Raw genomic sequence first — 26720 nt, forward strand, 5'->3', positions numbered from 1 at the left:
TTTCATTATTTTACATGTAGATTGAGTTCCCACAGTTCCTGCTTATCCTCGTGAATCCATGTTTATATAAAATTTTCATTATTTTACATGTAGATTGAGTTCCCACAGTTCCTGCATATCCTCGTGAATCCATGTTTATATAAAATTTTCATTATTTTACATGTAGATTGAGTTCCCACAGTTCCTGCATATCCTCGTGAATCCATGTTTATGTAAAATTTTCATTATTTTACATGTAGATTGAGTTCCCACAGTTCCTGCATATCCTCGTGAATCCATGTTTATGTAAAATTTTCATTATTTTACATGTAGATTGAGTTCCCACAGTTCCTGCATATCCTCGTGAATCCATGTTTATGTAAAATTTTCATTATTTTACATGTAGATTGAGTTCCCACAGTTCCTGCATATCCTCGTGAATCCATGTTTATATAAAATTTTCATTATTTTACATGTAGATTGAGTTCCCACAGTTCCTGCATATCCTCGTGAATCCATGTTTATATAAAATTTTCATTATTTTACATGTAGATTGAGTTCCCACAGTTCCTGCATATCCTCGTGAATCCATGTTTATGTAAAATTTTCATTATTTTACATGTAGATTGAGTTCCCACAGTTCCTGCATATCCTCGTGAATCCATGTTTATGTAAAATTTTCATTATTTTACATGTAGAATGAGTTCCCACAGTTCCTGCATATCCTTGTGAATCCATGTTTATGTAAAATTTTCATTATTTTTACATGTACAATGAGCTCCCACGGTTTCTGCATATCTTCGTGAATCCCCTTGTGCCACAAATATAAATTATAAACATTAATCTGGTCTTCTGACTATTGTGACGGTGGTTCAGATTGGGTGTTAAGTGGTTAGTAAGTGGTTAGGATAATGGTCAATCTTAAGCTAGTTCCCGAATTCTGTTATAATTCTATGAAATCTAAAAACCAGTCGCATATGTATACCTCTAAATGCATACGTCTTGGTGACGTTCTATACTTCAAAGCAGAGGATGGTCCTTACTCTCTGATGTACTATGTGTCCGAACTCATGTAAAACCGGCCAATAGTCCATTTCACCTACAAACAAGTGTAGTTCTAAGTGTGAACCAAGACGAACTGTTTTCTCATTGAGACCCTCCCGTAACTAAAAGTCGAGCAATAATTTTTATTTACACATAACGTAGCTGTCTGTGGTAGGAAGGGTTGATTCAATTTGAACTGGGGCTAAATCCAACATTCAAATTTGTATTTGTAATTTGTGAATCAACCTGTTTGTGTATATAATATGTGGCAAAGAACGGCTCCTCTAATGCCAAAGTCACAATAACCAGCAATGTAACAGTAACTGTATTTACTTTAAAGCTACAGAACCCGCCCGCGTAACCGTAACAACGCGTGCTTTACAGCCAGAAAACACCAATAAACTGTAGCAATGTGCAGTCTAAGCCACAGAACTCGCCCACACAGCTGTAATAGTACCAAGTTTAAACCACAAAAGTCAGTTACGTAACTGTAACAATATGCAGACATAGCCATCCAACTCAATAACATAAATTTATGAATTACTGCAACTGTAACAATCTAGTTTAAATCCACAGTACGCGTAAGATCTTAAGAGATATTCAACTAGTAGAGACTATAATCCTAAAGAAAAAGTACGGAAGAAATAAAGTTACCCATTAATCTAATCACTGCACTTTGATCTTTTCATATATTAGTGTATTTATTTTTAAATGATGTAATTGTTTACAGATAAGAAGGATGTCTCTGATAGGTCCAGACCTCCACCAGAGCAAGCTGATATGGGAGGAAATCGGCGAGACAGGACCAGATAAGCTGGAGAACAATATCAAACTCCTGAAGGAGTGGATATCCTGCCAGCCCCACCTGCCGAAGAATTATGGTCAGTTAAAATATCTTGTTTCCTGATACATAAACAGTCCACTATCGATAAACCGGGAATGAGGCAAGTAACCGAATGAGGGTGACACGAAGTGTGGTGATCATTCGAATTGAAAAACTTCTTACAAGATTGTAAGCGATATATTCTTACTCGAGTATAACTCATGTCAATTATTGACCCGAAAAATAATTCTTAAAAAATCGTGTCGTTGTTTGTACCACGACTCTTGATACAAACACACGGTAGCTATGGTAGGAAGGGTTGATTCCATTTCATTTTGAGTTTAGCTCCAGTTCACCTTCCTTTTATTGCAGCGTCTGGTACCTGGCGCTGTCTCAGACTTGACTCCTTGAATCTGGCGTCATGTTCAGTTGAAGAGATCCAAAGACAGTCGACGACGAAGAAGCTCAATACGAAACATTTACATCGTTTCGACATCAGATTTATAAGTGTCTCTGATGTCGAAACGATGTAAATTTTTCGTTTTGAGCTTCTTCATCATCTAACTTCTTTGAATCTCTTCAGATGAACATGACTCCATGTTCAAGGAGTCAAGTCTGAGACAGTGTCTTGATACAAAGTTCCTAAAGACTCGAAACCTGGTACATAGGTTCCTCTTGGTCCATTTAATAACTCTTGATGTTACGGTCAACATGTAATGGGCAGCGAAGTTACCTTTTGACCTTTTCGCTTTCGATCCCTTCTGTCGGATCCCTTCGATACTTCGATAGTCTCTCACAAGTCCCAAATCGTTTGACATTTTCCAAGTCATCTTAAAACATGTGCTAAAGCCTAATATTATTATTTATATTGACCGTAAGATTATTCATGTGTGTAAAATGCCATATTTTAGATATTTAATTAGCCCGCATTAGTTACTTGGTACATAAAACTATTACTTGGTTCCTTTTGGTAAAGATGCCATTAAAATGAGAACTCTTTGAGGCAGACTGTCAACTAAAATATATAATTATAAACAAATTAAATCGAAGGCCTAATGATGTTATTTCCAGTAAGCCAAAGAGTTTATTCTTGTACTTGTTTTGCTCTTGTTTCACTCATTAAGTATTCTTGACTTCAACCTTGGTAAAGAATTTGGAACCTACACATACATAATTATAACGAAAGGAATCCTGTAATGTGTATAATCATATCAACTATAATATCTTATTCAAGTTATTTGGTTTAAGAATTAAAGCCCCCATTAAACAAATTGGTTGGTTTTAAATAAAACACAATATTTTGAGGATAGGTACAAAACTAGGAATGTTACATTATAAGAAATTTATTAAAATCGTAAAGTAAATTATTATCATTACGATCATCATTATCTTTATCTAAATCGACATATTCGGTTTGTACACCTGTCTTCTTGTAGCAACCTGTAGAAGTAAGGTCTTGGGACAAGAAGTAGTAACTGGTGATTGATTGAAAGGATGAATGGAAAAACATCACCCAATGCATGCCTTGTATATTTTAATGGGTCTGCACGGTTAGGGAAGATAAGACTTTTATAACTCTAAGAAAAGATTGTAAACGCAGCCCTGTTTTTTGACATTCTTTTGTTTTAGTTAGATCCTGCTGTTTAAAATCCAGCCTTCTGAAGGATAATTTTTTGTAAAACGAATTATCCAATCCACATAATTTTATGCAAGTTAACTGATTGATTATCAGTTTCAAATATCCTGATGTCTATATTATTTTACAGTTTTTTGTTAGGCTACTTTAAAATTCTTCTCTCATGAGATGGACGTGATTTTTACGTTTCGAATATTTTATTACATCAAACCAGATCCATAACACAAATAGTTCTCGTTTTTTCCAGCTTGTTATTTCCTTCACCCATGAATAAGTGGCATTTTACAGATACAAATCACTTAAAACCATTGTAATAGAAATTTCTATGATTTCTATATAGTTTATGATGCTTTTGACTACTAGATTTACAAAATTCAGAACTTTGGATATATTTCTATCATTGTGGTTTAGGTCAGACTGGCTTAAATTAGTTTTAAAAAAGCGAAAAAGAGTGTTTTCTTGCAGAATTAATCCCCTAAACTAAAGACAAAACTTTCAAACTAACCTCAAAGTGCACAATATCATAAAAAATAGTAGTTTGGAAAGACTAAATTAATTTTGCTAACAAAGTAACATTATTTAAGTGTTTTAATAATATTTTAAACTTACATTCATCACAAATACCATTTGTAATCATCACTATTATTATCCATTTCCTATTTTTTTAAACGGCGAACGATCTAGATTTTCTGGAGTTGGTTCATTGTTGTTCTTATGTTTTAAAGCTTTGTAGCAATCTCTCATTGATACAAAAAACTAGCGTATCTGTTGGCAAAATGTGGAACTTGGTTTGATGTTACCCTGAATAATATTTTATTTTTCACACGCCGTACTAACAAAAACGCAAAAAGTGAACTTGGTCGTTGTTGTTATAAAAGTGGTTTAGAAATCATTCAGAACATTAAATCGTATCGGGTAGTTTAATAAATGAATTTACAAAATAGAACAGAATAAACTTTTACAAAGAATGATGTATCTCAACTGTTTTAAGCCTAGACATACCTGGAAATGTTACGATATATCCAATGGATGACGAGTACATTTGTGGCCAAATTTATTTTCCTGTTTTCCTGTATTTTCAACCTATTTTAATTTATAAAACCAATTTGCAAGCTAAATAAATATAAAATTTGATGTATAGACTCAGAAAAGCTATTGTTATTAATAGTAACGACTTTCATAAAACCGTTGGACGGGTCTGAATTATAAAAATTGCAGTTCCATCAGATTTTATTACCTAAAAATTGTCTACTTATGATTCTTAAACTATGTAAATATTAATTTTGTACACAAATTTTGAACGGAATAGTATTTTTTAAATTTAAGTATATACATAAAACTGTATGTGATGTTTTACAATACTTCAAATAAATTTATTTTAAAATATTTTGCAATTTGTAATAATAAGCTGAATAATATATTTGTTTCGTTTTTGTGTGCTACGTGGTGGCTCAGTTTTACACTAATTCCAGCACGTTTAGCTTTCATAAATAGCAGGAATTCCAAACCAGTTTCACTAGACATTACACTGCCAACATTACATTACTAATGGCTGTGTGTACAGATGACAGAGTGCTGCCGTTGGTCGTCAGAGTCTGCAAACACAACCTTGAAAGAGCGAAGGTCAAAGTTGACACATACTACAGTGTGCGGGGCTCCATGCCTGAGATATTCCAATCAAGAGTTGCTGACATTACATTACTAATGGTTGTATGTACAGATGAGAGAATGCTGCCGTTGGTCGTCAGAGGCTGCAAACACAACCTTGAAAGAGCGAAGGTCAAAGTTGTCACATACTACAGTGTGCGGGGCTCCATGCCTGAGATATTCCAATCAAGAGTTGCTGACATTACATTACTAATGGTTGTGTGTACAGAGATGAGAGAATGCTGCCGTTGGTCGTCAGAGGCTGCAAACACAACCTTGAAAGAGCGAAGGTCAAAGTTGTCACATACTACAGTGTGCGGGGCTCCATGCCTGAGATATTCCAATCAAGAGTTGCTGACATTATATTACTAATGGTTGTGTGTACAGATGAGAGAATGCTGCCGTTGGTCGTCAGAGGCTGCAAACACAACCTTGAAAGAGCGAAGGTCAAAGTTGACACATACTACAGTGTGCGGGGCTCCATGCCTGAGATATTCCAATCAAGAGTTGCTGACATTACATTACTAATGGTTGTATGTACAGATGAGAGAATGCTGCCGTTGGTCGTCAGAGGCTGCAAACACAACCTTGAAAGAGCGAAGGTCAAAGTTGACACATACTACAGTGTGCGGGGCTCCATGCCTGAGATATTCCAATCAAGAGTTGCTGACATTATATTACTAATGGTTGTGTGTACAGATGAGAGAATGCTGCCGTTGGTCGTCAGAGGCTGCAAACACAACCTTGAAAGAGCGAAGGTCAAAGTTGACACATACTACAGTGTGCGGGGCTCCATGCCTGAGATATTCCAATCAAGAGTTGCTGACATTATATTACTAATGGTTGTGTGTACAGATGAGAGAATGCTGCCGTTGGTCGTCAGAGGCTGCAAACACAACCTTGAAAGAGCGAAGGTCGAAGTTGACACATACTACAGAGTGCGGGGCTCCATCCCTGAGATATTCCAATCAAGAGTTGCTGACATTATATTACTAATGGTTGTGTGTACAGATGAGAGAATGCTGCCGTTGGTCGTCAGAGGCTGCAAACACAACCTTGAAAGAGCGAAGGTCAAAGTTGACACATACTACAGTGTGCGGGGCTCCATGCCTGAGATATTCCAATCAAGAGTTGCTGGCATTACATTACTAATGGTAGTGTGTACAGATGAGAGAATGCTGCCGTTGATCTTCAGAGGCTGCAAACACAACCTTGAAAGAGCGAAGGTCAAAGTTGTCACATACTACAGTGTGCGGGGCTCCATGCCTGAGATATTACAATCAAGAGTTGCTGACATAACATTACTAATGGTTGTATGTTCAGATGAGAGAATGATGCCGTTGGTCGTCAGAGGCTGCAAACACAACCTTGAAAGAGCGAAGGTCAAAGTTGTCACATACTACAGTGTGCGGGGCTCCATGCCTGAGATATTCCAATCAAGAGTTGCTGACATTACATTACTAATGGTTGTATGTTCAGATGAGAGAATGATGCCGTTGGTCGTCAGAGGCTGCAAACACAACCTTGAAAGAGCGAAGGTCAAAGTTGACACATACTACAGTGTGCGGGGCTCCATGCCTGAGATTATTCCAATCAAGGGTTGCTGACATTATATTACTAATGGTTGTGTGTACAGATGAGAGAATGCTTGCCGTTGGTCGTCAGAGGCTGCAAACACAACCTTGAAAGAGCGAAGGTCAAAGTTGACACATACTACAGTGTGCGGGGCTCCATGCCTGAGATATTCCAATCAAGAGTTGCTGACATTACATTACTAATGGTTGTATGTTCAGATGAGAGAATGATGCCATTGGTCGTCAGAGGCTGCAAAACACAACCTTGAAAGAGCGAAGGTCAAAGTTGACACATACTACAGTGTGCGGGGCTCCATGCCTGAGATATTCCAATCAAGAGTTTGCTGACATTTATATTACTAATGGTTGTGTGTTGTGTGTACAGATGAGAGAATGCTGCCGTTGGTCGTCAGAGGCTGGCAAAACACAACCTTGAAAGAGCGAAGGTCAAAGTTGACACATACTACAGTGTGCGGGGCTCCATGCCTGAGATATTCCAATCAAGAGTTGCTGACATTATATTACTAATGGTTGTGTGTTTGTGTGTACAGATGAGAGAATGCTGCCGTTGGTCGTCAGAGGCTGCAAACACAACCTTGAAAGAGCGAAGGTCAAAGTTGACACATACTACAGTGTGCGGGGCTCCATGCCTGAGATATTCCAATCAAGAGTTGCTGACATTACATTCTAATGGGTTGTATGTTCAGATGAGAGAATGATGCCGTTGGTCGTCAGAGGCTGCAAACACAACCTTGAAAGAGCGAAGGTCAAAGTTGACACATACTACAGTGTGCGGGGCTCCATGCCTGAGATATTCCAATCAAGAGTTGCTGACATTACATTACTAATGGTTGTATGTTCAGATGAGAGAATGATGCCGTTGGTCGTCAGAGGCTGCAAAACACAACCTTGAAAGAGCGAAGGTCAAAGTTGGACACATACTACAGTGTGCGGGGCTCCATGCCTGAGATATTCCAATCAAGAGTTGCTGACATTATATTACTAATGGTTGTGTGTACAGATGAGAGAAATGCTGCCGTGGTCGTCAGAGGCTGCAAACACAACCTTGAAAGAGCGAAGGTCAAAGTTGACACATACTACAGTGTGCGGGGCTCCATGCCTGAGATATTCCAATCAAGAGTTGGCTGACATTATATTACTAATGGTTGTGTGTACAGATGAGAGAATGCTGCCGTTGGTCGTCAGAGGCTGCAAACACAACCTTGAAAGAGCGAAGGTCGAAGTTGGACACATACTACAGAGTGCGGGGCTCCATCCCTGAGATATTCCAATCAAGAGTTGCTGACATTATATTACTAATTGGTTGTGTGTACAGATTGAGAGAATGCTGCCGTTGGTCGTCAGAGGCTGCAAACACAACCTTGAAAGAGCGAAGGTCAAAGTTGACACATACTACAGTGTGCGGGGCTCCATGCCTGAGATATTCCAATCAAGAGTTGCTGGCATTACATTACTAATGGTTGTATGTACAGATGATAGAATGCTGCCGTTGATCTTCAGAGGCCTGCAAACACAACCTTGAAAGAGTGAAGGTCAAACTTGACACATACTACAGTGTGCGGGGCTCCATGCCTGCCTGAGATATTCCAATCAAGAGTTCAAATCAAATCAAATTCTTTATTGCCAAGACATGGTTAACATGTATAGCATGCGTCAAATGACGTTATTGTAACTAAAGTTTTCCATCCGTTCTACATCAAAATCCCTCAATCAAAACATACAATTTCACCTTCATTCATTTCCTTTTATTCGCCAATCATCCCACCACCAGCGACGGGGCGACATACCTATTGGCTGGTCTCCCCAGTTTTTTGCCAAATATTACTCGTCGACATTATAAAATGCCTGTGTCGCTAAAAAGCGTTTTAGGACGAATTTTGAACGCCTTGGGCGTTGGGGCATTTTTTATTCGGTGTGGCAGCTTGTTGATGAAATGAACTCCTGCTTGTGATGGCAGGCGTTCTTCAAATCACAGTTCTGTGTTTGGCCAATTCGGTAGTTTCCCCTGGCTCTGGTCTCATATGAATGTATGTCTTGGCCACTTGTCTTGACGCATTTTGACATACAATACTGTGTTGTTTCGAAAATGTAGAGACTCGGCAGGGTCAACAGCTGCAAACTTTTGAAAGATTCTCTGCATGACTCTCTGAATTTCAAATGTGCGATTATTCGAATCGCTTGCTTTTGCAATCTGAAGACCCTCATCAACTGATTGTTTGCACAAGCACCCCACAATGCCATTCCGTAGGTAAGGTGGGGGTAAATCAAGCCATAATACGCCCGTCATCAGTACCTGAGTGGGGCAATATTTGGCTAGATTCCTCAAAACAAAATTTCCTGAGGGATATTTTGGCGCACAAACGTGATCAATTTGATTTATTCCATGTCAACCCTCGATCAAGGTGTATTCCAAGGAATCTCGAACTATAGACCTCTTCTAGTATGGAGTCTGCCAACATAGTGGCAGGACCACACCGAGAATCCACAGGCCGAAGAGCAAAGTTGATGACATTGGTCTTCGTTGTGTTTGTTTTTTGGAGATTGAGGGCTGTTGAAGTGTTGAAACGCAATTGTTGACATCAACAAAAGAGCGTTCTTCCAAGAGAGATGTTGATTTTTCACACTGAAAAAAGAGAGTCGTGTCATCAGCATACTGCACGGCCTTTCCGTGCATTAGTGATGACCTCCAATGTCATTGACATATAGCAGAAACAGAATTGGGCTAAGAATAGATCCCTGAGGAACCCCATAGTCCAGTCGGATTTTGTTTGAAAGTTGATTTGAGATTTGGATAACTTGAGTTCTGTCACTTAGAAATGATCTAAGCCACAAGTGTGGCACGCCTCGGATGCCGTGTGTTTCCAAAATGTCGAGCAGATGTTCGTGGTCAACACAATCGAATGCCTTATATAGGTCGAGAAAGACACCTAAGGTGGCATTTCGGTTTTCTATACCCTCAACAACCATTTCAACTAGATTCGCCACAGCGTCGGTAGTTGATTTTCCTTTTCTGAATCCGAATTGGTATTCAGAGAATTGGTTGTTTTGATTTAAAAAACTTCAGCATTCTGATCAAAAAAGATTTTTTTTCAAAAATTTTTGCTCAAAAACTGGCAAAATGGAGACAGGACGATTATTATTTGTGGAACAGGGATCACCCTTTTTATAAATTGGACTTACTTTCGCGGATTGTAGGAGTGAGGGAAATACTCCTTGTTCAAAAGACAAATTAATTAAATGTGTTAGTGGCTCAGAATATGGTTGTAACATTTCTTTATGAGCCACATAGACGTCAATTCAAATATCGTTCGATTTTTTTTGGACGGGAGCTGTCTAAAGATTCGATCAAGCTCTTCTTCTAAAAACCCGGTACCAGTGCCAGTGACGTTACTGGACTATGTATTCGCCCTAAGATTCACTTGAAGCACTGACAATGACCGGGGGTTTAGCTCGCAAGCCACAGACGCGAAAAATCTGTTAAACTCGTTCGCCACCTTCCCCCAGCCTCACATACAAGTTCATCTCCAATTTTAAGTTTGAGTTGCTGGCATTACATTACTAAATTGGTCGTATGTACAGATGAGAGAATGCTGCCGTTGGTCGTCAGAGACTGCAAACACAACCTTGAAAGAGCGAAGGTCAAAGTTGTCACATACTACAGTGTGCGGGGCTCCATGCCTGAGATATTCCAATCAAGAGTTGCTGACATTTACATTACTAATGGTTGTATGTTCAGATGAGAGAATGCTGCCGTTGGTCGTCAGAGACTGCAAACACAACCTTGAAAGAGCGAAGGTCAAAGTTGTCACATACTACAGTGTGCGGGGCTCCATGCCTGAGATATTCCAATCAAGAGTTGCTGACATTATATTACTAATGGTTGTGTGTTGTGTGTACAGATGAGAGAATGCTGCCGTTGGTCGTCAGAGGCTGCAAACACAAACCTTGAAAGAGCGAAGGTCTCGAAGTTGACACATACTACAGTGTGCGGGGGCTCCATGCCTGAGATATTCCAATCAAGAGTTGCTGGCATTACATTACTAATGGTTGTATGTACAGATGATAGAATGCTGCCGTTGATCTTCAGAGGCTGCAAACACAACCTTGAAAGAGCGAAGGTCAAAGTTGACACATACTACAGTGTGCGGGGCTCCATGCCTGAGATATTCCAATCAAGAGTTGCTGACATTACAATACTAATGGTTGTGTGTTGTGTGTACAGATGAGAGAATGCTGCCGTTGGTCGTCAGAGGCTGCAAACACAACCTTGAAAGAGCGAAGGTCAAAGTTGACACATACTACAGTGTGCGGGGCTCCATGCCTGAGATATTTCAATCAAGAGATCCACTCGGTCAAGAGATCCTAGAAGCGTCCAAACACATGTTAGTGCCAGCTGTTTTTCTAAAATAAATATTAATTAATAATGTAATACTAAACCAAATGAACACATTGTGACAACACAAAGTTTGATTTATTTTCAAGTTTTACTGCGGTGCATTTACAATAAATAAAACCATTCAGCCAACCTGTTAACCATTCTTGACAGTCATTAAGACATCTTTAAATACAAAAATGAAGTTAAAGATCAAATAATTATGTATATCTGTAATATTTTACAAGGAATTAATAAAAACTACGTACAATTACACATAAATACATATTCAAAACTTTAACAATAGCGTTTGAAAAATTAAAAAATGTACGTTATTCTTTGCAATGAAGATGGCACCGCAACCAGCCGCACCAACATACACAGTCCACTTACAGGGAGAGCAGTTGAAAAAAAATTAAATTGCAGTCCATCCAGTAAAAAACATGAGGATTGAATATACTTTGCTCAGCTTTCAAAAAAGATCAAAACGGAATATACGAGTATAATAATGGAGAAATATAGAAAAATGTCTGTATAATAAAACAAAATTTTGAAAATTTAATATTTAAATTTTAGTATTAAAGATTAAAAAATGACTCAATTACCAATTCAAGGGGATGGGTGGGACACGGGCACGGCGATCCCCAAAGTGACAGTCATCAAATTCACATTAATTAAGTATTATTATCAATAAGAGTAACGACGTATAACCTTCTGGACCAAGACAAGCCCAATATCATCCGCCTCTGAGTTATATAGCGTAATAGATCAATTAGGCAGGATAAGGCTTGTGTCACCGTCCTGACACAATCCGGAACAACGCCCGCTAGCTCTACCACTACGCGTCGGCACATGCCATGGCACCAGGGTCAGCGTCTCCGCATTACCGAATGACCCAATTATCACACCTCTCAAAAAAAAATGAGCCACTTTCCGCCTCAATTTCAACTGATCAAACCCAAAGCCACTTTCCACCTCAGTTCCAACCGATCAGAACGAAAGCCACTTTCCGCCTCAGTTCCAACCGATCAGAACCACAACCACTTTCTACCTCAGTTCCAACCGATCAGAACCAAAACCACTTTCCGCCTCAGTTCCAACCGATCAGAACCAAAGCCACTTTCCGCCTCAGTTCCAACCGATCAGAACCAAAGCCACTTTCCGCCTCAGTTCCAACCGATCAGAACCAAAACCACTTTCCACCTCAGTTCCAACCGATCAGAACCAAAGCCACTTTCCACCTCAGTTCCAACAGATCAGAACAAAACCACTTTCCGCCTCAGTTCCAACCGATCAGAACGAAAGCCACTTTCCGCCTTAGTTCCAACCGATCAGAACCAAAGCCAGTATCCGCCTCAGTTTCAACTGATCAGACCCAAAACCACTTTCCGCCTCAGATCCAACCGATCAGAACCAAAACCACTTTCCGCCTTAGTTCCAACCGATCAGATCCAAATAAATTTAACAGAAAACAATATCTAAGAGGCCAAATATGGTTTGTGCACTTTGACCGCGTCTGTTCAGACAGCTGGTTGTAATTTGCACATAAGCTAGCGTTTATTGTTATTTCTTTGATTCGAGCTCTGTTTTTAATGTTTTAACTTAATTTATGAAGTACCTATTTGACGTTTTCTATAACTTTATGTTTATACGTATAGTTTATTAAAATATACCTTTCAATTCTAAGTTTTCCTTTTTTTTTTGTTATACACGACTACAGTTAAACTACTAATGTGCCTAGCTATAATAGCTATATTAAAGTAGCCTAATAGTGTTACTTGAATCTTAAACTGTTATTTATTTTTTTAAATGCTCAGAAATTAAGCCTTTTCTATTCCATTCTACGGTAAATGCACCGAATTCCTTTTCGAACTTAATACCGTATGTACGTTCTGTCAATAATTCAAGTCATTCATACAATCTCAGATTATTACCCAGCTAGTTATTCAATAATGATGTATTTTAGTGGAATACAATAGAGGAATATATTTAGTTTGCGTAGAATATAGAAACTTTTTGAGGAATATGCTGTCTAGGCAGTCTGGCCTTAATTCACAGAGGTAAATTATCCAACATGAAGATCAATTTTTTAATTACAAAATGGCAAATACTCTTTCAGTTGTGAGCACTTACCAAGGGTTCTATTAAATCATTTACACCACCATATTGTAATTGCATGACCATTTCTGCAAATTTACCTGTTAAAAAATATAAACAAATAATGAAGAAATACCACTGTACAGTGTTTTATACTCTTCGCCTAATTTTTAGCTTGATACAACGGTCAGAGATAAATTAAAAAAGGAAAACAAACATACTGAAATTGAAAATTTTCAGTGCGTTGCATTATCAAAATACCACAATGCCAATTAAATTCCCATAAAATAACAGAGGCTTGTTTTAAATACAGGTACCAATTCAAAGCATGAACGATAGTGTTTATAAATATTTTTATTTTATTGTAATCTCTTAACTGTAAGGAATAGTTTTAGAGGGAAGAGTAATCAATTTCTAGTTTGCTTTGATGTACAAAGAAATGTTTAGCCATTCAATCTTTGTTTAGGCTATTGCCATATTTACATATTTTTATTATAATTACAGTTGTACCACCACCTGATATTTGACTAAAACGTAGATAAAATTTTGTGTCAGAACTGCATTAAAGGATGACTCTTTGTTTCGCACACAATATATGTTTCAAAACCTCCTTTAGACTTTAGGTTATCTTGAATTTAGTCCCACAAAAACAATGTTAAACCTCATAAATTTTACGTCCTTATTTTTAGTAATAGAATTGTGGGAGATTTTAAAAACTTATTCAATACGCATTCAAAAACTTTTTAGTTTTATCGATATGTTTATGGGTTACTCAGAAAATGTCTAGCTTGGTTATCCTTCGTTGTTTAAATATTCAAAAAGTATATACTTTACAAAAAACACAAAAAAGGTGTTTGGATACTTAATTATATTCGTAGATTTTTAATGAGGCATCTCCCATACCGCTACCATTAATACTGTGGGCGTGAAACTGCGTAAAACATTGTTCTTATGAGAAAATACTCTACTATTGTGAGGATACACAAATTTGTACGATAAATTTAATGAAGACGCCACTGAAATTGTTAAAGTTTGTCCAATTGCCCTAGGATAATCACGCCTCTGCCAAACCTGACTCCTGAGGGGTACCGAGTCACAGTCCACACGTTCACCAACGCCCCAGTGGCAGACTTCGAGCCGGCCTCACTTTACAAACTGATCTTCATGAAGGCAGACATCCGGATGGTGGAAGAGTCTCTGATCGCCGGAGACGTGTTCGTGTTCGACGTCGGACAACTGAGCCTGACTCACATAGCCAAGCTGGCGACCCCCCTCATTAAGAGCGCCCTCCACTGTGCTCAGGTAAGAACCTAACTAAGGCAGACATCCGGATGGTGGCAAAGGCTCTGATCGCCGGAGACGTGTTCGTGTTCGACGTCGGGCACCTGAGTCTGACTCACATAGCCGAGCTGGCGACCCCCCTTATTAAGAGCGCCCTCCACTGTGCTCAGGTAAGAACCTAACTAAGGCAGACATCCGGATGGTGGAAGAATCTATGATCGCCGGAGACGTGTTCGTGTTCGACGTCGGACACCTGAGTCTGACTCACATAGCCAAGTTGGCGACTCCGCCCTCCACTGTGCTCAGGTAACTAGAAAATGCCTCGCTTAACTGCAGACTCATTACGACCTCGTCAGACCCGCCGTCCTTCGTCTCCGACCTTGTCTACAACTGTAGGCTCTTTTTTTTAAACTGGTATTAGGAATAATTTTTTACTTTTTTCGCCATGGAGAACTGTACGTTCCCTATGTACGTTTTTGTTCTATTTCTTAGAGCAGGTTATTATAATTACTGTAAGACCTATCAGAGAGTTATTATAGATTTGTATCTCAATGTCTCTAGTCACGAAAACAATAAAGTGGTTTGATTACAGATGTGGCAACGGCACAAAGAAAATATGTAAATATCAAAAATACTAAACTTTATTGATCTCTACAACCATATACTACATTCTTAACAGATATCAGTCAGTTTTGAACACTAAATGGCATGTTTACTATTTATAAAATATATTTCTCAAGACAAAAATATTAAAACGTGTAGTTAAAAAGTGAGTTTTCATTAAATCAGTGTATGTTTCATTGAATTATAAATCACCTTGTTTGTACAAACTAATCACAACGTTTAATACTTTGCAAACTATACATATCACTGTGCTGTTTGCTTATGTTTGTTCATGTTTGTTTTATGAGATGGAAATTGGAGTTGCAAAACTCAAATTCAATTTATATTTGTTAAACATATCTATCTTATACTTTTAATAGACTAAACTTGATGGTAAAAAATGTTTTTTTAGCACGTGAAAAAACTCTTACATATTATCAATTCTCAATGTGGATATGTACACCATGCACTGTGTATAGCAGACAATAAAAGCATCTTTTTGTAATTACATTACTACATAAGTCTAATAAATTTCAATGATTAATCCTACACAGCCTGCTAAAGCAGTGCCTCCACAATTACGAATATCAATCGTTAATACAATCTATTCAGAGGCGTAAAAACTTTGTGCAAAATTCACTACTTTGCTTCTTTAAACTTGAAAGTTTAATAAACTGATTGTTTCCGGGGGAGCTCCCAATTTCGTCTTGACTCCCCAATTTTTTCCTGGCTACGTTCTTGCCGCTGAGAAATTTTTTCTTGACCACAAAAAAGGCACTCCATTATTTAAGTCGCAATTCAGTTGAATTAAAACATTCTTGAGTAATATTGTGGTGTAAAATTATTAAGTATAATCTTTACTTAGTACTGTACTTTTCTGCACTCAATCCTCTAAAATATTATATACATTTTAAAATTCTATTCATTTGTCTGGAGGGGGGGGGGCAGGTTAAATGAAACGTGTTTCATTGTCAAGTGCAGCTGAGCTTCTTGCCACCCAAGTCCTCGGAGTCCAGCTCGTTTTTCAGAGCTTCATAATACTTCATTGCGTAATCCACTTTATACTTCATCCGAGCTTGTATCGCGCAGCTAATACCGTGGCATCAAGGGAGTGCTCCATCCTCGATCCAGACTAAACTCCTCGCAACACCTTCACACGACATTACTTTAACTTTTATTAAGTGCATGTTTTAGAGTTAGTGAAGTTGACAGGAAGTTGACAGGTGGTTGTGATTCCTGACTTACGCGTGTCACAACGCTATGGTATTATTTGTTTATTTTAACCTAGTTTTTAATTATGTGTTAGGTTAGTTATTTACCTGAAGAAGAGATTAAATTGCAGATCTCGAAACAGAGTGTTACTGATTTTTTTTGTATCACCGAACAATAGAAAATGTCCGGAAAAATCCTGATTCCTTCGCATTACTTTAACGTCACATTTTAAAAATACGTTACTCTTAAAATATGGATTTAAGTGCTTTAGTATTTTGGTAAAGATTAAAAATTAAAGTTTACAAATTTTCAATAAAATTTGAATTTAACTGCAAATCTAGATTAAGGAACAATTCATATTGAATTGCATTGTGATTTTCAGTCAATCATCTGGACATAATTCTGTTTAGTAAATTATTCTTCCTTTTGATTAACTGTAAAATTCTTGAATTGAATGAACACTAATTTTATATGCAATATTTTCCAAAGTTCATATTTTGCGTAAATGACAACCAGTTGTAGTAATTGATGGTTGCTTATTTTGTCTTGAATTTTTGAATTATTAATATTTTATTTATATGTTTTTTTTACCAATTTTGAGCACTCCAAATTTTGGTGCCCGGGGTGGAAGCCTGCCCCCCCCTCGTTACGTCCTTGTCAACACAGAGACTCACACCAATCGGAAGCAAAATAGAATACATCTACCCGTCGAAGTCGGCCGTGTGGTACGCTTTAGTAGTGGAAAACAATTTTCCGCTGATAAAACTTTGGGTGAAAGCACTTATGGAAGTTTGAAAGACGCAATCTGAAAGCGGTTCTCTGTTGGCTTTCTGTGTTATTCTTATTCTTCCTAACCTATTTTAATTACTTTCCATTTTTCAGGAGGCTTACCCGCAAAGACTCAAAGAGATACACATGATCAATGCACCAACTTATGTTGACAAAGTTGTGAATGTATATAAAATGTTCATGAAAGAGAAGATCAGAAACAGGGTAAGTCACCAATCTCTGCTATAGTAAGCTTTTCTATTCAGTTCATAGTCCTTCTGGGTTACTGGCAAAGGTTAATGTACAAAAGAGCTTAGAAACAACAATTGTTGATACGTGTAACAGTGGCATATATATATAAACTTATTTTGGGGAGGTTGGCTTATTAACTCAGTGGTTTAGGAAGTATAAAATAGCCTCCAAAAATATAGCCCTTTCAAAATTTTGGAGGGTACTTGAGCCCTCCAGGCCCCCCTCTTATATACGCCCATGAGGTGTAGATATGTATAGGACTTAACAAAGTAAGCCTTATGAAACTATGAGGCATCTTTAAAAAAATTGATACTGCTGCTGTATATACTTACAACCAATTCATACACATAATTTGCTTACTTTTGTCCTCTGGTTTTCTACAAAGGCCACATTATCATCTCTACATTTTACAACATATTGATTCTTGCTATACATAAATGAGACTTATAATTAGAGAGTATTAAATTATGAAAGAGTAAAGAAGTGTTATGAAAGTGTAATATTGTTGTAGTACTCGTATGGTAAAGTATAAATTTTATTTAATATCCGTAATTGCAAAATTTTCAATCCAATTTATCAAAGGATTTGAATAATTTTCTCAAATGGAGTTGTGATTGAATTCTCTTCCCAATGAAAATGAGAAATATAATATAGTCATGAATAAAAAACTTATACTATATGGTAGTTTGTATTCTTTGCTATAACAACTATATACATTTTAGACCCTTGATTATTCCTTGATTATTATATTAATCCAGGAGAAAAAAAGCAAATTCTAACACATAAGTTTTCCAGTTTTCACCTTACCAATACTTTGCTGGCACAATTGGATTCTTCAAAGTCAACTTCACTGTGGAGAGCAATCTTTAGTCAACAAATGACAACAGAAACTGCCAATAATTTATATTTGCCTATATAGTGGTGGGGGGAGAAGTATCGTGATTGCTCTTTTATTACTGGCTTGCTGACTTTTTGACATTTTGATGCTATCTATATCGTTGAAGTTATTTTCTTTCTTTATTATTTATAAGGTTTTTCTCATGACCCTGGGATAATATTACAGGATTTGTATTTGTGAGTAATTTTATCTTGTCAAATCCTATTGAACGTTTGGATCTGTAAGTGTGTTCCAGAATAGCAAATTTTCTCGTATCCTGGTGTTTTGTGTCTTTGTCTTGCCAGTTTGCTCAAAAACATTTATTGAAGACATATTTCAGCTAACTTTACCATTTCTTAATATATTATTTATTTGATTATTGTAAGTCCTACATAAATTGTTAGTGACATGAACTGCAACACTTTGGATCTGAACTGGTTTGTGATAAAAACAAATCAACTGCTTAACAAAACTTTAGGAAATGGTTCAGAGATAAGCATTGTCATTGGTGTCATCTGTTGGGTAATCATTTGGCAAGAAACTCATTTGAGGCATTAACATCAAGTTTACAGTCAGTTCAGGAAACACTTGCAAACGTTAGGACTCACTACTGAATATCCTAGGTAGACTATCTAATCAGCTAGAGGAGACTGTTACACACATTATCTTGAATTGTGAGAAGCTAGAGGTTAGGTGAAGAACCCTATTTGGAACCTGATGATGAATTAAATGTCAGTATTGGACAAAAACTTTAGGCAGGCCCTACTAGAGGATATCGGGGTGCTCAATAAGCTTAGGTTGGCACATTTATTTATTTATTCATCAACGGTATCCACCATTTTTACAATAATAATTAATAATATTTGAATAACACAATACAATATAGGCCTACTAATACTATATGAATACACAATAATATATGCATTAAATATTTGGACAACAACTAAGACAAAAAAAGTCAGGAGCTGGTGAGCAAAACAGCAAGTGTAACAAGACTAGTGTCCAGACAAGAAAAGAGGGCAACAATCAAAAATAAAACTTGAACAGTAAAACAGTAAAATTTTTAAAGCAATAACAAGAGATAAACTTGAAACAAACTATAACAATATAATAAAAATTCTAAAAATAACAAAATTAAATTTCCTAAAGAAATAACAAAAGATAAACCTAGAACAAACTCCAACAACCAAGACAATAACAAACAAACAATGAGTTAGGCATACAGAAAGTAACAAAAGAGTGTAAAAATTTTACCCTAAACAGAAATTGGCATACCTATGATACCGCCACAAAAAAAGCCCAACTAGGGTTTCTTACAAATAATTTGAAACAGTTCATTTCTAAATCCAGTTGGCCTCATGAAGAAGTCAATCAGTGGAGCCACGTCACTGCCACAGCGCAGGAGTCTTGGGACTGATGAGTTATACGCATAGTATGAGGGCATGGATCTTCTCTGGAAGATTGTCCTCGACCTAGTACCTCTTGGGATGGAGATGTCGATGTAGCTTAAGATGACCGGGCAATCCAGCACACCACTCACGATCTTGTTCAAAAACACAAGGTCGAGGAACTTCCTTCGGAGAGAGAGGGACTGCAAGCCAAACATGTCCTCCACTTCAGCCACTGGAGTGCCCAGAAAGGTATATCCAAGTCGTATTCCGAGGAGACGCACAAAACGTACCTGAACCCTGTTCAGCATCTCATTGTGGCCAATTTGATAGGGTTACCAAATTACAGAACCGTATTCCAAAACAGGGCGTACTAGGGTCTTGTATAGATTGACCATGGTGATTGGGGATCTAAAGAATAAATTGGCTCGCTGGTAAAACAAACAGACTGTCACATTTCCTCGCCAATCACAGACCTGACCTTTTAATACTAACAGAACACGGGCTCACACAGGACAACTTAGAAAATACACGGATTGATGGCTATACTCTGATAGGAGGCTTCTGCAGGAAGTTACATAAGAAAGGAGGGGTCGCAGGATATGTAAAGAACGAATTAGAAAAGACCATCAAACTAATAAGAACTAGTAATGAAGAGTCAGAGCTAGTGTGTGAAACAGCTTTTTTCGAGATAAAAATCAACAAAGAAGTAATCCAAGTACTTGGCACTTATAGGCCCCAAAGACATCAAACATTGAGCAATCAATTGACATTCTAACGGACCAGCTGGAAAGCGCCATGCAAACAACCAAACCAATGGTCATTGTCGGGGATATAAATGTTGACAATCTGGGGAACCGAGCAAACGACAGTAACAACATGAAGCTTAACGAATTTTTAACATCATTTGACCTCAAAAGACTTAGCCTGCCCCCCACCAGACTCACTAAAGACACAGAGACCTCTATTGACTGGATATGCACGAATATCGACCCCCAAGCCATTCAAGCTTCAGTCGTTCTCTCTGGCCTTTCGGACCATACATCCCAACTGGCCACACTACATCTGACAGCAGGAAAATATAGCAGAACTGTAACTGAGAGAAAACGCATTTTTAACAAGAAAACCATGACTCTCATAAAGGATACGCTCAAAACACACGAGTGAAATAGTATATACAATGCGGAAGATGCAAATCAAGCATATACAAATTTCCACCTCATCATACAAACCGTCCTAAACAGCAGCTGCCCATTCAAAAGTGTAGCAATCACTCGCCGAAAGAAAACAACTTGCTGGGACGATGAATGCACCACCTTAAAAAATTCGTATATAGAAGCCTTAAACAAGGAACTTTGTACTGGAAAACCTGAAGACAAAGCTGAATCAGCACGGAGAAAAAAGGAATATGACATGAAGCTCAAGACGCTAAAAAAACAACAAACATCAGACCACATCTCTCAGGCCGACAATAAATCAAAAGCACTTTGGCAAATAATAAACAACGAAAGAAAAAACAACAGGCCAAATCTCAGTAAATGGCAAATTGTCACAGACGGGGAAGTACTGCAAGATCCCAAAAAAGTAGCAAACACCTTCAACTCCTTCTTTGCCACAGTCGCAGAAAGGACACTAAAACCAAACAACCTAAACAATGGGCTACTTAATATCTACAATCCACCCAACATGACAAATAGCAACCTAAATCTACGACCAGCAACAGAGACTGACGTTATAAAAGCCATAAACTCCCTAAAACCCAAAACATCCTCGGGTATAGACGAGATCTCGGCTAAACTCATCAAAACCTGCAAACATGAACTCACTAAACCCTTGACTGCTCTAATAAATAAATCGCTTCAACAAGGAATATTCCCCACTATGCTAAAAATAGCCAAGGTCTACCCGAAACATAAAAGTGGATCAACGAATGACTTAATGAACTACAGACCGATCTCCCTGATATCAACCTTTTCAAAAATCTACGAGAAAATTGTCTTAGATAGGCTATTATCCTACCTAGAACAAAACAATCTAATGACCAACCAGCAACATGGATTCCTAAAGGGACGGTCAACAACTACTGCTCTAATACAGTTAACGGAGTACATCATTGACCAACTCGACAACGGACATGCAGTCACTAGCCTGTTTCTTGACTTCAGTAAGGCATTCGACTGCCTTAACCATGACCATCTCCTTAACAAAATGAAGTCCCTAGGGATAAATGGGAAGACGGGAGAATGGTTCCATAGTTACCTAAGTGACAGAAAGCAAATAGTTGAAATTGAGCATGAAGAACAAAACAAGCGAAAAAAATCTATTCTGACATGACAAGCATTGCCAGAGGAGTACCACAAGGGTCAGTACTGGGGCCGGTACTGTTTCTCCTCCTAACAAACGATCTTCCAGACTACCTAAAGGAATACTGTGAAACAACAATGTATGCAGATGACACAGTCCTCACCATAGCAAATAAATCCATTCAAACCCTGAAAAGAACTACTGACACTGCTTTTAGTTACACAAAACAATATTGCCTAAGAAATGACCTTGCCCTTAATGAGAAAAAAACAATACAGCTAATTTTCACCACAAAAAACAAAGAATTACCTCTACCAATCCCTGGAACTGCAGCTCAGGATACAGTCAAATACCTGGGCATTACAATGGATTCAAAGCTCACATGGAAAGCACACATAGAATTACTTTGTAAAAAACTCTCTTCAAGCACTTATGTAATAAGAAGGGTAAAACACACAAGCAATCTGGAAACTGCAAAGATAGCCTATTATGCACTATTTGAATCTCATCTCAGGTACGGAATTGTGACCTGGGGCGGAACGTCTGCTACCAACCTGCAAAGAATCCTAAAACTTCAAAAAAGGGCAATAAGATGTCTAGCAGGCCTAAACTACCTCGAAAGCTGTCGTGATGCCTTCAAGGAACTCAAGATCCTGACGGCCCCAGCGCTCTACATGCAAGAGGCAATCATGCATGCTGTTCTCACCAATCAAACCCGACAAAGAGACATACACAACCAAAATACACGCCATGCTTCAGATTTTGCTCTGCCGCCTCACCATCTAACACTCTTTACAAGCAAGCCTTCCTATAAGGGAGCCTTGCTCTACAATCAACTACCAGTCCACCTCAGAGAAAAACCAGAACGCCACCTCAAGAAACATCTCACAGTCTGGCTCCAGGAGCGACCTTTCTACTCTATTCAAGAATTTTTAAATCCTGTAACTCTCGACTATTAACATTCTTTAACTATCTCATGTATTGACGCATTGTACTGTTCTCTATGAATATGTGAAATAAAGAAAATTGTCTATTGTCTATTGTCTAAAGTCTCTAGTAGATCTTACAATGAAACCGATGAGAGCATTGGCTCTAGAAGTGACGTTCAAAATATGGTCATTGTAACTTAGGGAAGAGTTTAGAATAACACCAAGGTCACGCATCCTGAACACTCTTTCAAGCTGTTTGCCATTGATGCTGTAGTTGAAATGACGACAGCTCCTGCCACGATTGAATGTCATTACCCTGCACTTGGAAAGATTTAATTCCATGGAGTTGCTGTTGCACCAATCACTTATACTGATCAATGATGATTGCAGATCTAGTTGATTTTGCTCACTAAGCACACAGGTATAAACTTTGATGTCATCAGCAAACATGGAAAATTTAGTGGTAATAACACCTCCAATGTCATTTATAAATAGATTGAACAGCAGGGGTCCAAGGTGGAATCCAGAAAGGTACGCCAGAAAGGACAGGATAAGGCGTTCATCACACGTAGTGCCATCACATTTGACCAGAAACACTCTGTTCAGTAGATAACCTTCCAGCCACTTTAACAAGGACCCACAAATCCCATATCCATGCAGCTTTGCAAGCAGAATATGATGATTAACCCTGTCAAATGCTTTGGCATAATCGAGGTAGACGCAGTCCACTTGGTGACCGCTAACATGCGCAGAAGTGACGACTTCCTGGAATTGAAGAAGATTCGTCACAGTCGAGCGTCCTCTCATGAATCCATGCTGTTCCATTACAATACAACGGCTAAGCCGAAAGTAGAGGAAGTCGAGAACAACACTTTCAAACACTTTAGCAATGGCAGGTTGAATAGATATAGGACGATAGTTCATAACATTTGCTTTGTCACCTGATTTGTGAATCGGAACAATATAACTCTGCTTGAGAACGGCAGGAAAGACACCTAATCTAAGTAAGGCCCCAAAATGCAGAGCAAGGTGTGGTGCCAAAATGTGAGCACAATGCTTAAGTACCAGTGGGGGTACGCCGTCAGGACCTGCTCCTTTGTGCTGATCCAATAACTCAAGCTTCCGTTGGATGTCTGTGGCAAAAACAGGACAATTAGAGATAGACATATTCCATTCAAAATCGAACGAAGGTGCGATGACATCAGAGTCACTATAAACTGATGTAAAAAATTCAGCAAAAAGATTGCATTTGCCACGAGCTTCATGTGCCTCAGCATTGGGGTCTAAGAGTCCTTTACCCTTTTTTAATCTAATCTAATCTATGAGTGGTTATCCTCATAGCTACTGTCACATTACCTACCATCTATTTTAACTTTATCAACTGAGAAAATTATTCTAGAATTGTCTTCTTTTAAAGTACAGAAATTGTGTTCTTCTTTCAATAGATTCGACTTATGGTTTTGATTTTCTCAGCAACATCCTATCTGATCTCTTCTGCTTCCAAATGAGTAACATCATTGACTACAGTTTCTTCCAAGCAGATTATTACATCTGTTGAAATTTTATTTGTAGCTAGGGTACATTTATATCTGTCTGGAGTAAAAAGTTATACATAATAGATTATATATTTAAAAACTGTTTGGTGTGCTTCTAATACATAATCTCTAACATGGGGTTTCTCAAAGTTTGAAACCCATACTTTTAGACTTTTGTAGGAGCAAACCCCTGTACAAATATTTACTGCAAATTTGCCCTAGTAGTAGATTTACCTCTTGTACTATATCTGTATTTAGTTGTTATTATGTCAATGGAATTCAGAACAGTTTAAATTAATCGGGAAATGAATATTTGAGTAGCCTAGTTACAAACACGGCCACGTCCATTTTTTTCACAACATGAGTTTAGTATTGGATATTATGGTATATTTCATTGGGAATCAGATTCTGACGTCTATTCATATCAAAAACGGCCAGATATGTGTTAAAAATGCATTTGAAAATCTGAGTGAGTTACAAAGTCGGCCAGGTCCAAACGCACTTGGTTACATATACGGCCACGTCTACAAGAGCCAATCGGTGAGCTGTATTCCAGTCACGTGACCTCAGACAGTAGTCAGTGTTTTCTTTCTGCTGTCACTGTGATACCGTTACTCCAGAAAGCATCTTTTATTTCATGAATTTAATTAATGGTACATTAGACTATTAAGACATGGAAGTTAATGTTGATTTATGTTCACCTGAAAATGCAAGAAAAAAGCAGAGACAACCAGAGAATTGGAAAGTTACCAAACAGAAACTGCAAAGGTAAGAAACTTATTTTATAGGTTAGTGACTTCATCGTTATACAGTTAAACATCATAGTAATAATATGACCTAAATAGTATAATCCTAATTTTTACTCCTAAAATTATGTTAGTTAACATAACCGTCAATTGTTATGATAACATTTCTAAAAATGTTGTTGTATTTTTTAGGTACAGCCCAAAGGCCATGCCAAACTACCCAACGTGTGGTCACAGAGGAAAGTGTCTGAACTGCAGCCTACTGACAATGGTAGACATTAAGGAGTTTCATGCTGCATTTTATACCGTAAGAACTAAGATGCGTACCAGTAAGATTAAACGCCGGGGCGGCAAATCACGAATTTGACGTTACCAACGTATTCTGCTCACCCTCCTGAACAAAAAATATATATAGTACTATGGGGTGCAAATGACAAATAACATGATTTTAGGGGGTATATTGATAAGTGGTTAAGTTCCTAATGTTTTTATGTTCAGTTTGTGTGCTGTGTCTGGATAATCTGTTTACTTAAATATTATCTGCGGCCCGGACTGATAGCAGCCTGATAACGTACCTGTTATCTGAGTTCTCCGGGGCATGGGTCAGTTCTACACAAGATATCGTGTTCAGTAGGTCGGATTGAGTGAGTGCGTTTACAATGATGAATCAACCATCCACTAGTTCAACCAACCCTAGTGAATTGTATGTGTCGGAGTGTTTCGTAGGGCACGTAAAGAGTTTACGTTTTAACCGAAACGAAATTATCTCTTTTTTAATTGAACATGGAATTTTTAAAAATGAGTGTATGTGTTCGTCGTGCGGTCGAGTGGTGTTTTTAAACCGGGAGACTTTGTCGTTTCGTTGTGATAGACGACTTTTTTGTTGCTGCTGCTCAGCTGTATCCGCCAACACACTAATGGTATGTGTTCTCTGATCCATCTATATATTTGAGTTTTTCATGATTTATTTAGTTTTTTAACTTTACATAATTGCCTTTGCATTACATTTCAATTTATATTTTTGATCAGCCCCTCTAGTATTTTATATTTTACTGATAGGTACTATCTCGAGGGATGTTTTTCTTTTATTGACATCAGCGCGGGGCAGCACCTTCGGTGCTGCCCCGCGCTGATGGCCGGAGGCACTCGTAATTAATGTTTTTCTCGAAATTAAGAAAAACATTATTTATTTTGATCAAAATTCTGCTCATTTCTGTATTATTTTTCATTTATGTTTGCAAAGATGGCGGCGCAACCGATGACGTCATCACGAGGTTCAATCATTGGCCACAAAAGGTCACGTGACGCTAGACGTGGATGTAGAACATGGAGATATTACTGAAAAGTTATTTAATTTTTCATTTTTTAGAACTTCGTAATTTCTCATTTCCACCCCATCAAACCTTATACTTTTTTGTTCTATATGACGATTCCAATAAGTTTTTAACGCAAAACTCGTATTTTTCCGCCCCGGCCGTTAATATGACAATTACCCTAAGATGAGCCAGGATGCTTTCATCTTAAAATACTGCAGTGTCTCAACACCAGTTCGATACCGCCCTAGATCTGGGGACAGAGGTAAGAAAACCATTAAATATAAATACTTTGTAAAAAACCAAGTTGGAAACCGAA

The 26720-nt window shown here is 38.0% G+C and overlaps 1 protein-coding gene across 3 annotated transcripts in view; it reads left to right on the forward strand.

The window, feature by feature from the left end:
- The window catches only part of LOC124368743 (alpha-tocopherol transfer protein-like), a 50860-nt gene that overhangs the window by 16285 nt on the left and 7855 nt on the right, over positions 1–26720 (forward strand). Inside the window, exons 1-5 of one of the 3 annotated variants that reach the window (XM_046826083.1) lie at positions 10629–10653; positions 10814–10903; positions 11067–11106; positions 14243–14495; positions 17172–17282. In XM_046826083.1, coding sequence (XP_046682039.1) covers positions 10632–10653; positions 10814–10903; positions 11067–11106; positions 14243–14495; positions 17172–17282 — 516 coding nt within the window. In that variant the 5' untranslated portion in view covers positions 10629–10631. Of the gene's footprint in view, positions 1–1753; positions 1905–10628; positions 10654–10776; positions 10904–10946; positions 11107–14242; positions 14496–17171; positions 17283–26720 lie in introns of those variants that run through there. The other 2 variants (XM_046826084.1, XM_046826082.1) reach the window with 2 other exon arrangements.

Source organism: Homalodisca vitripennis, chromosome X, assembly GCF_021130785.1.
Source record: "Homalodisca vitripennis isolate AUS2020 chromosome X, UT_GWSS_2.1, whole genome shotgun sequence".
NCBI lineage: Eukaryota > Metazoa > Arthropoda > Insecta > Hemiptera > Cicadellidae > Homalodisca > Homalodisca vitripennis.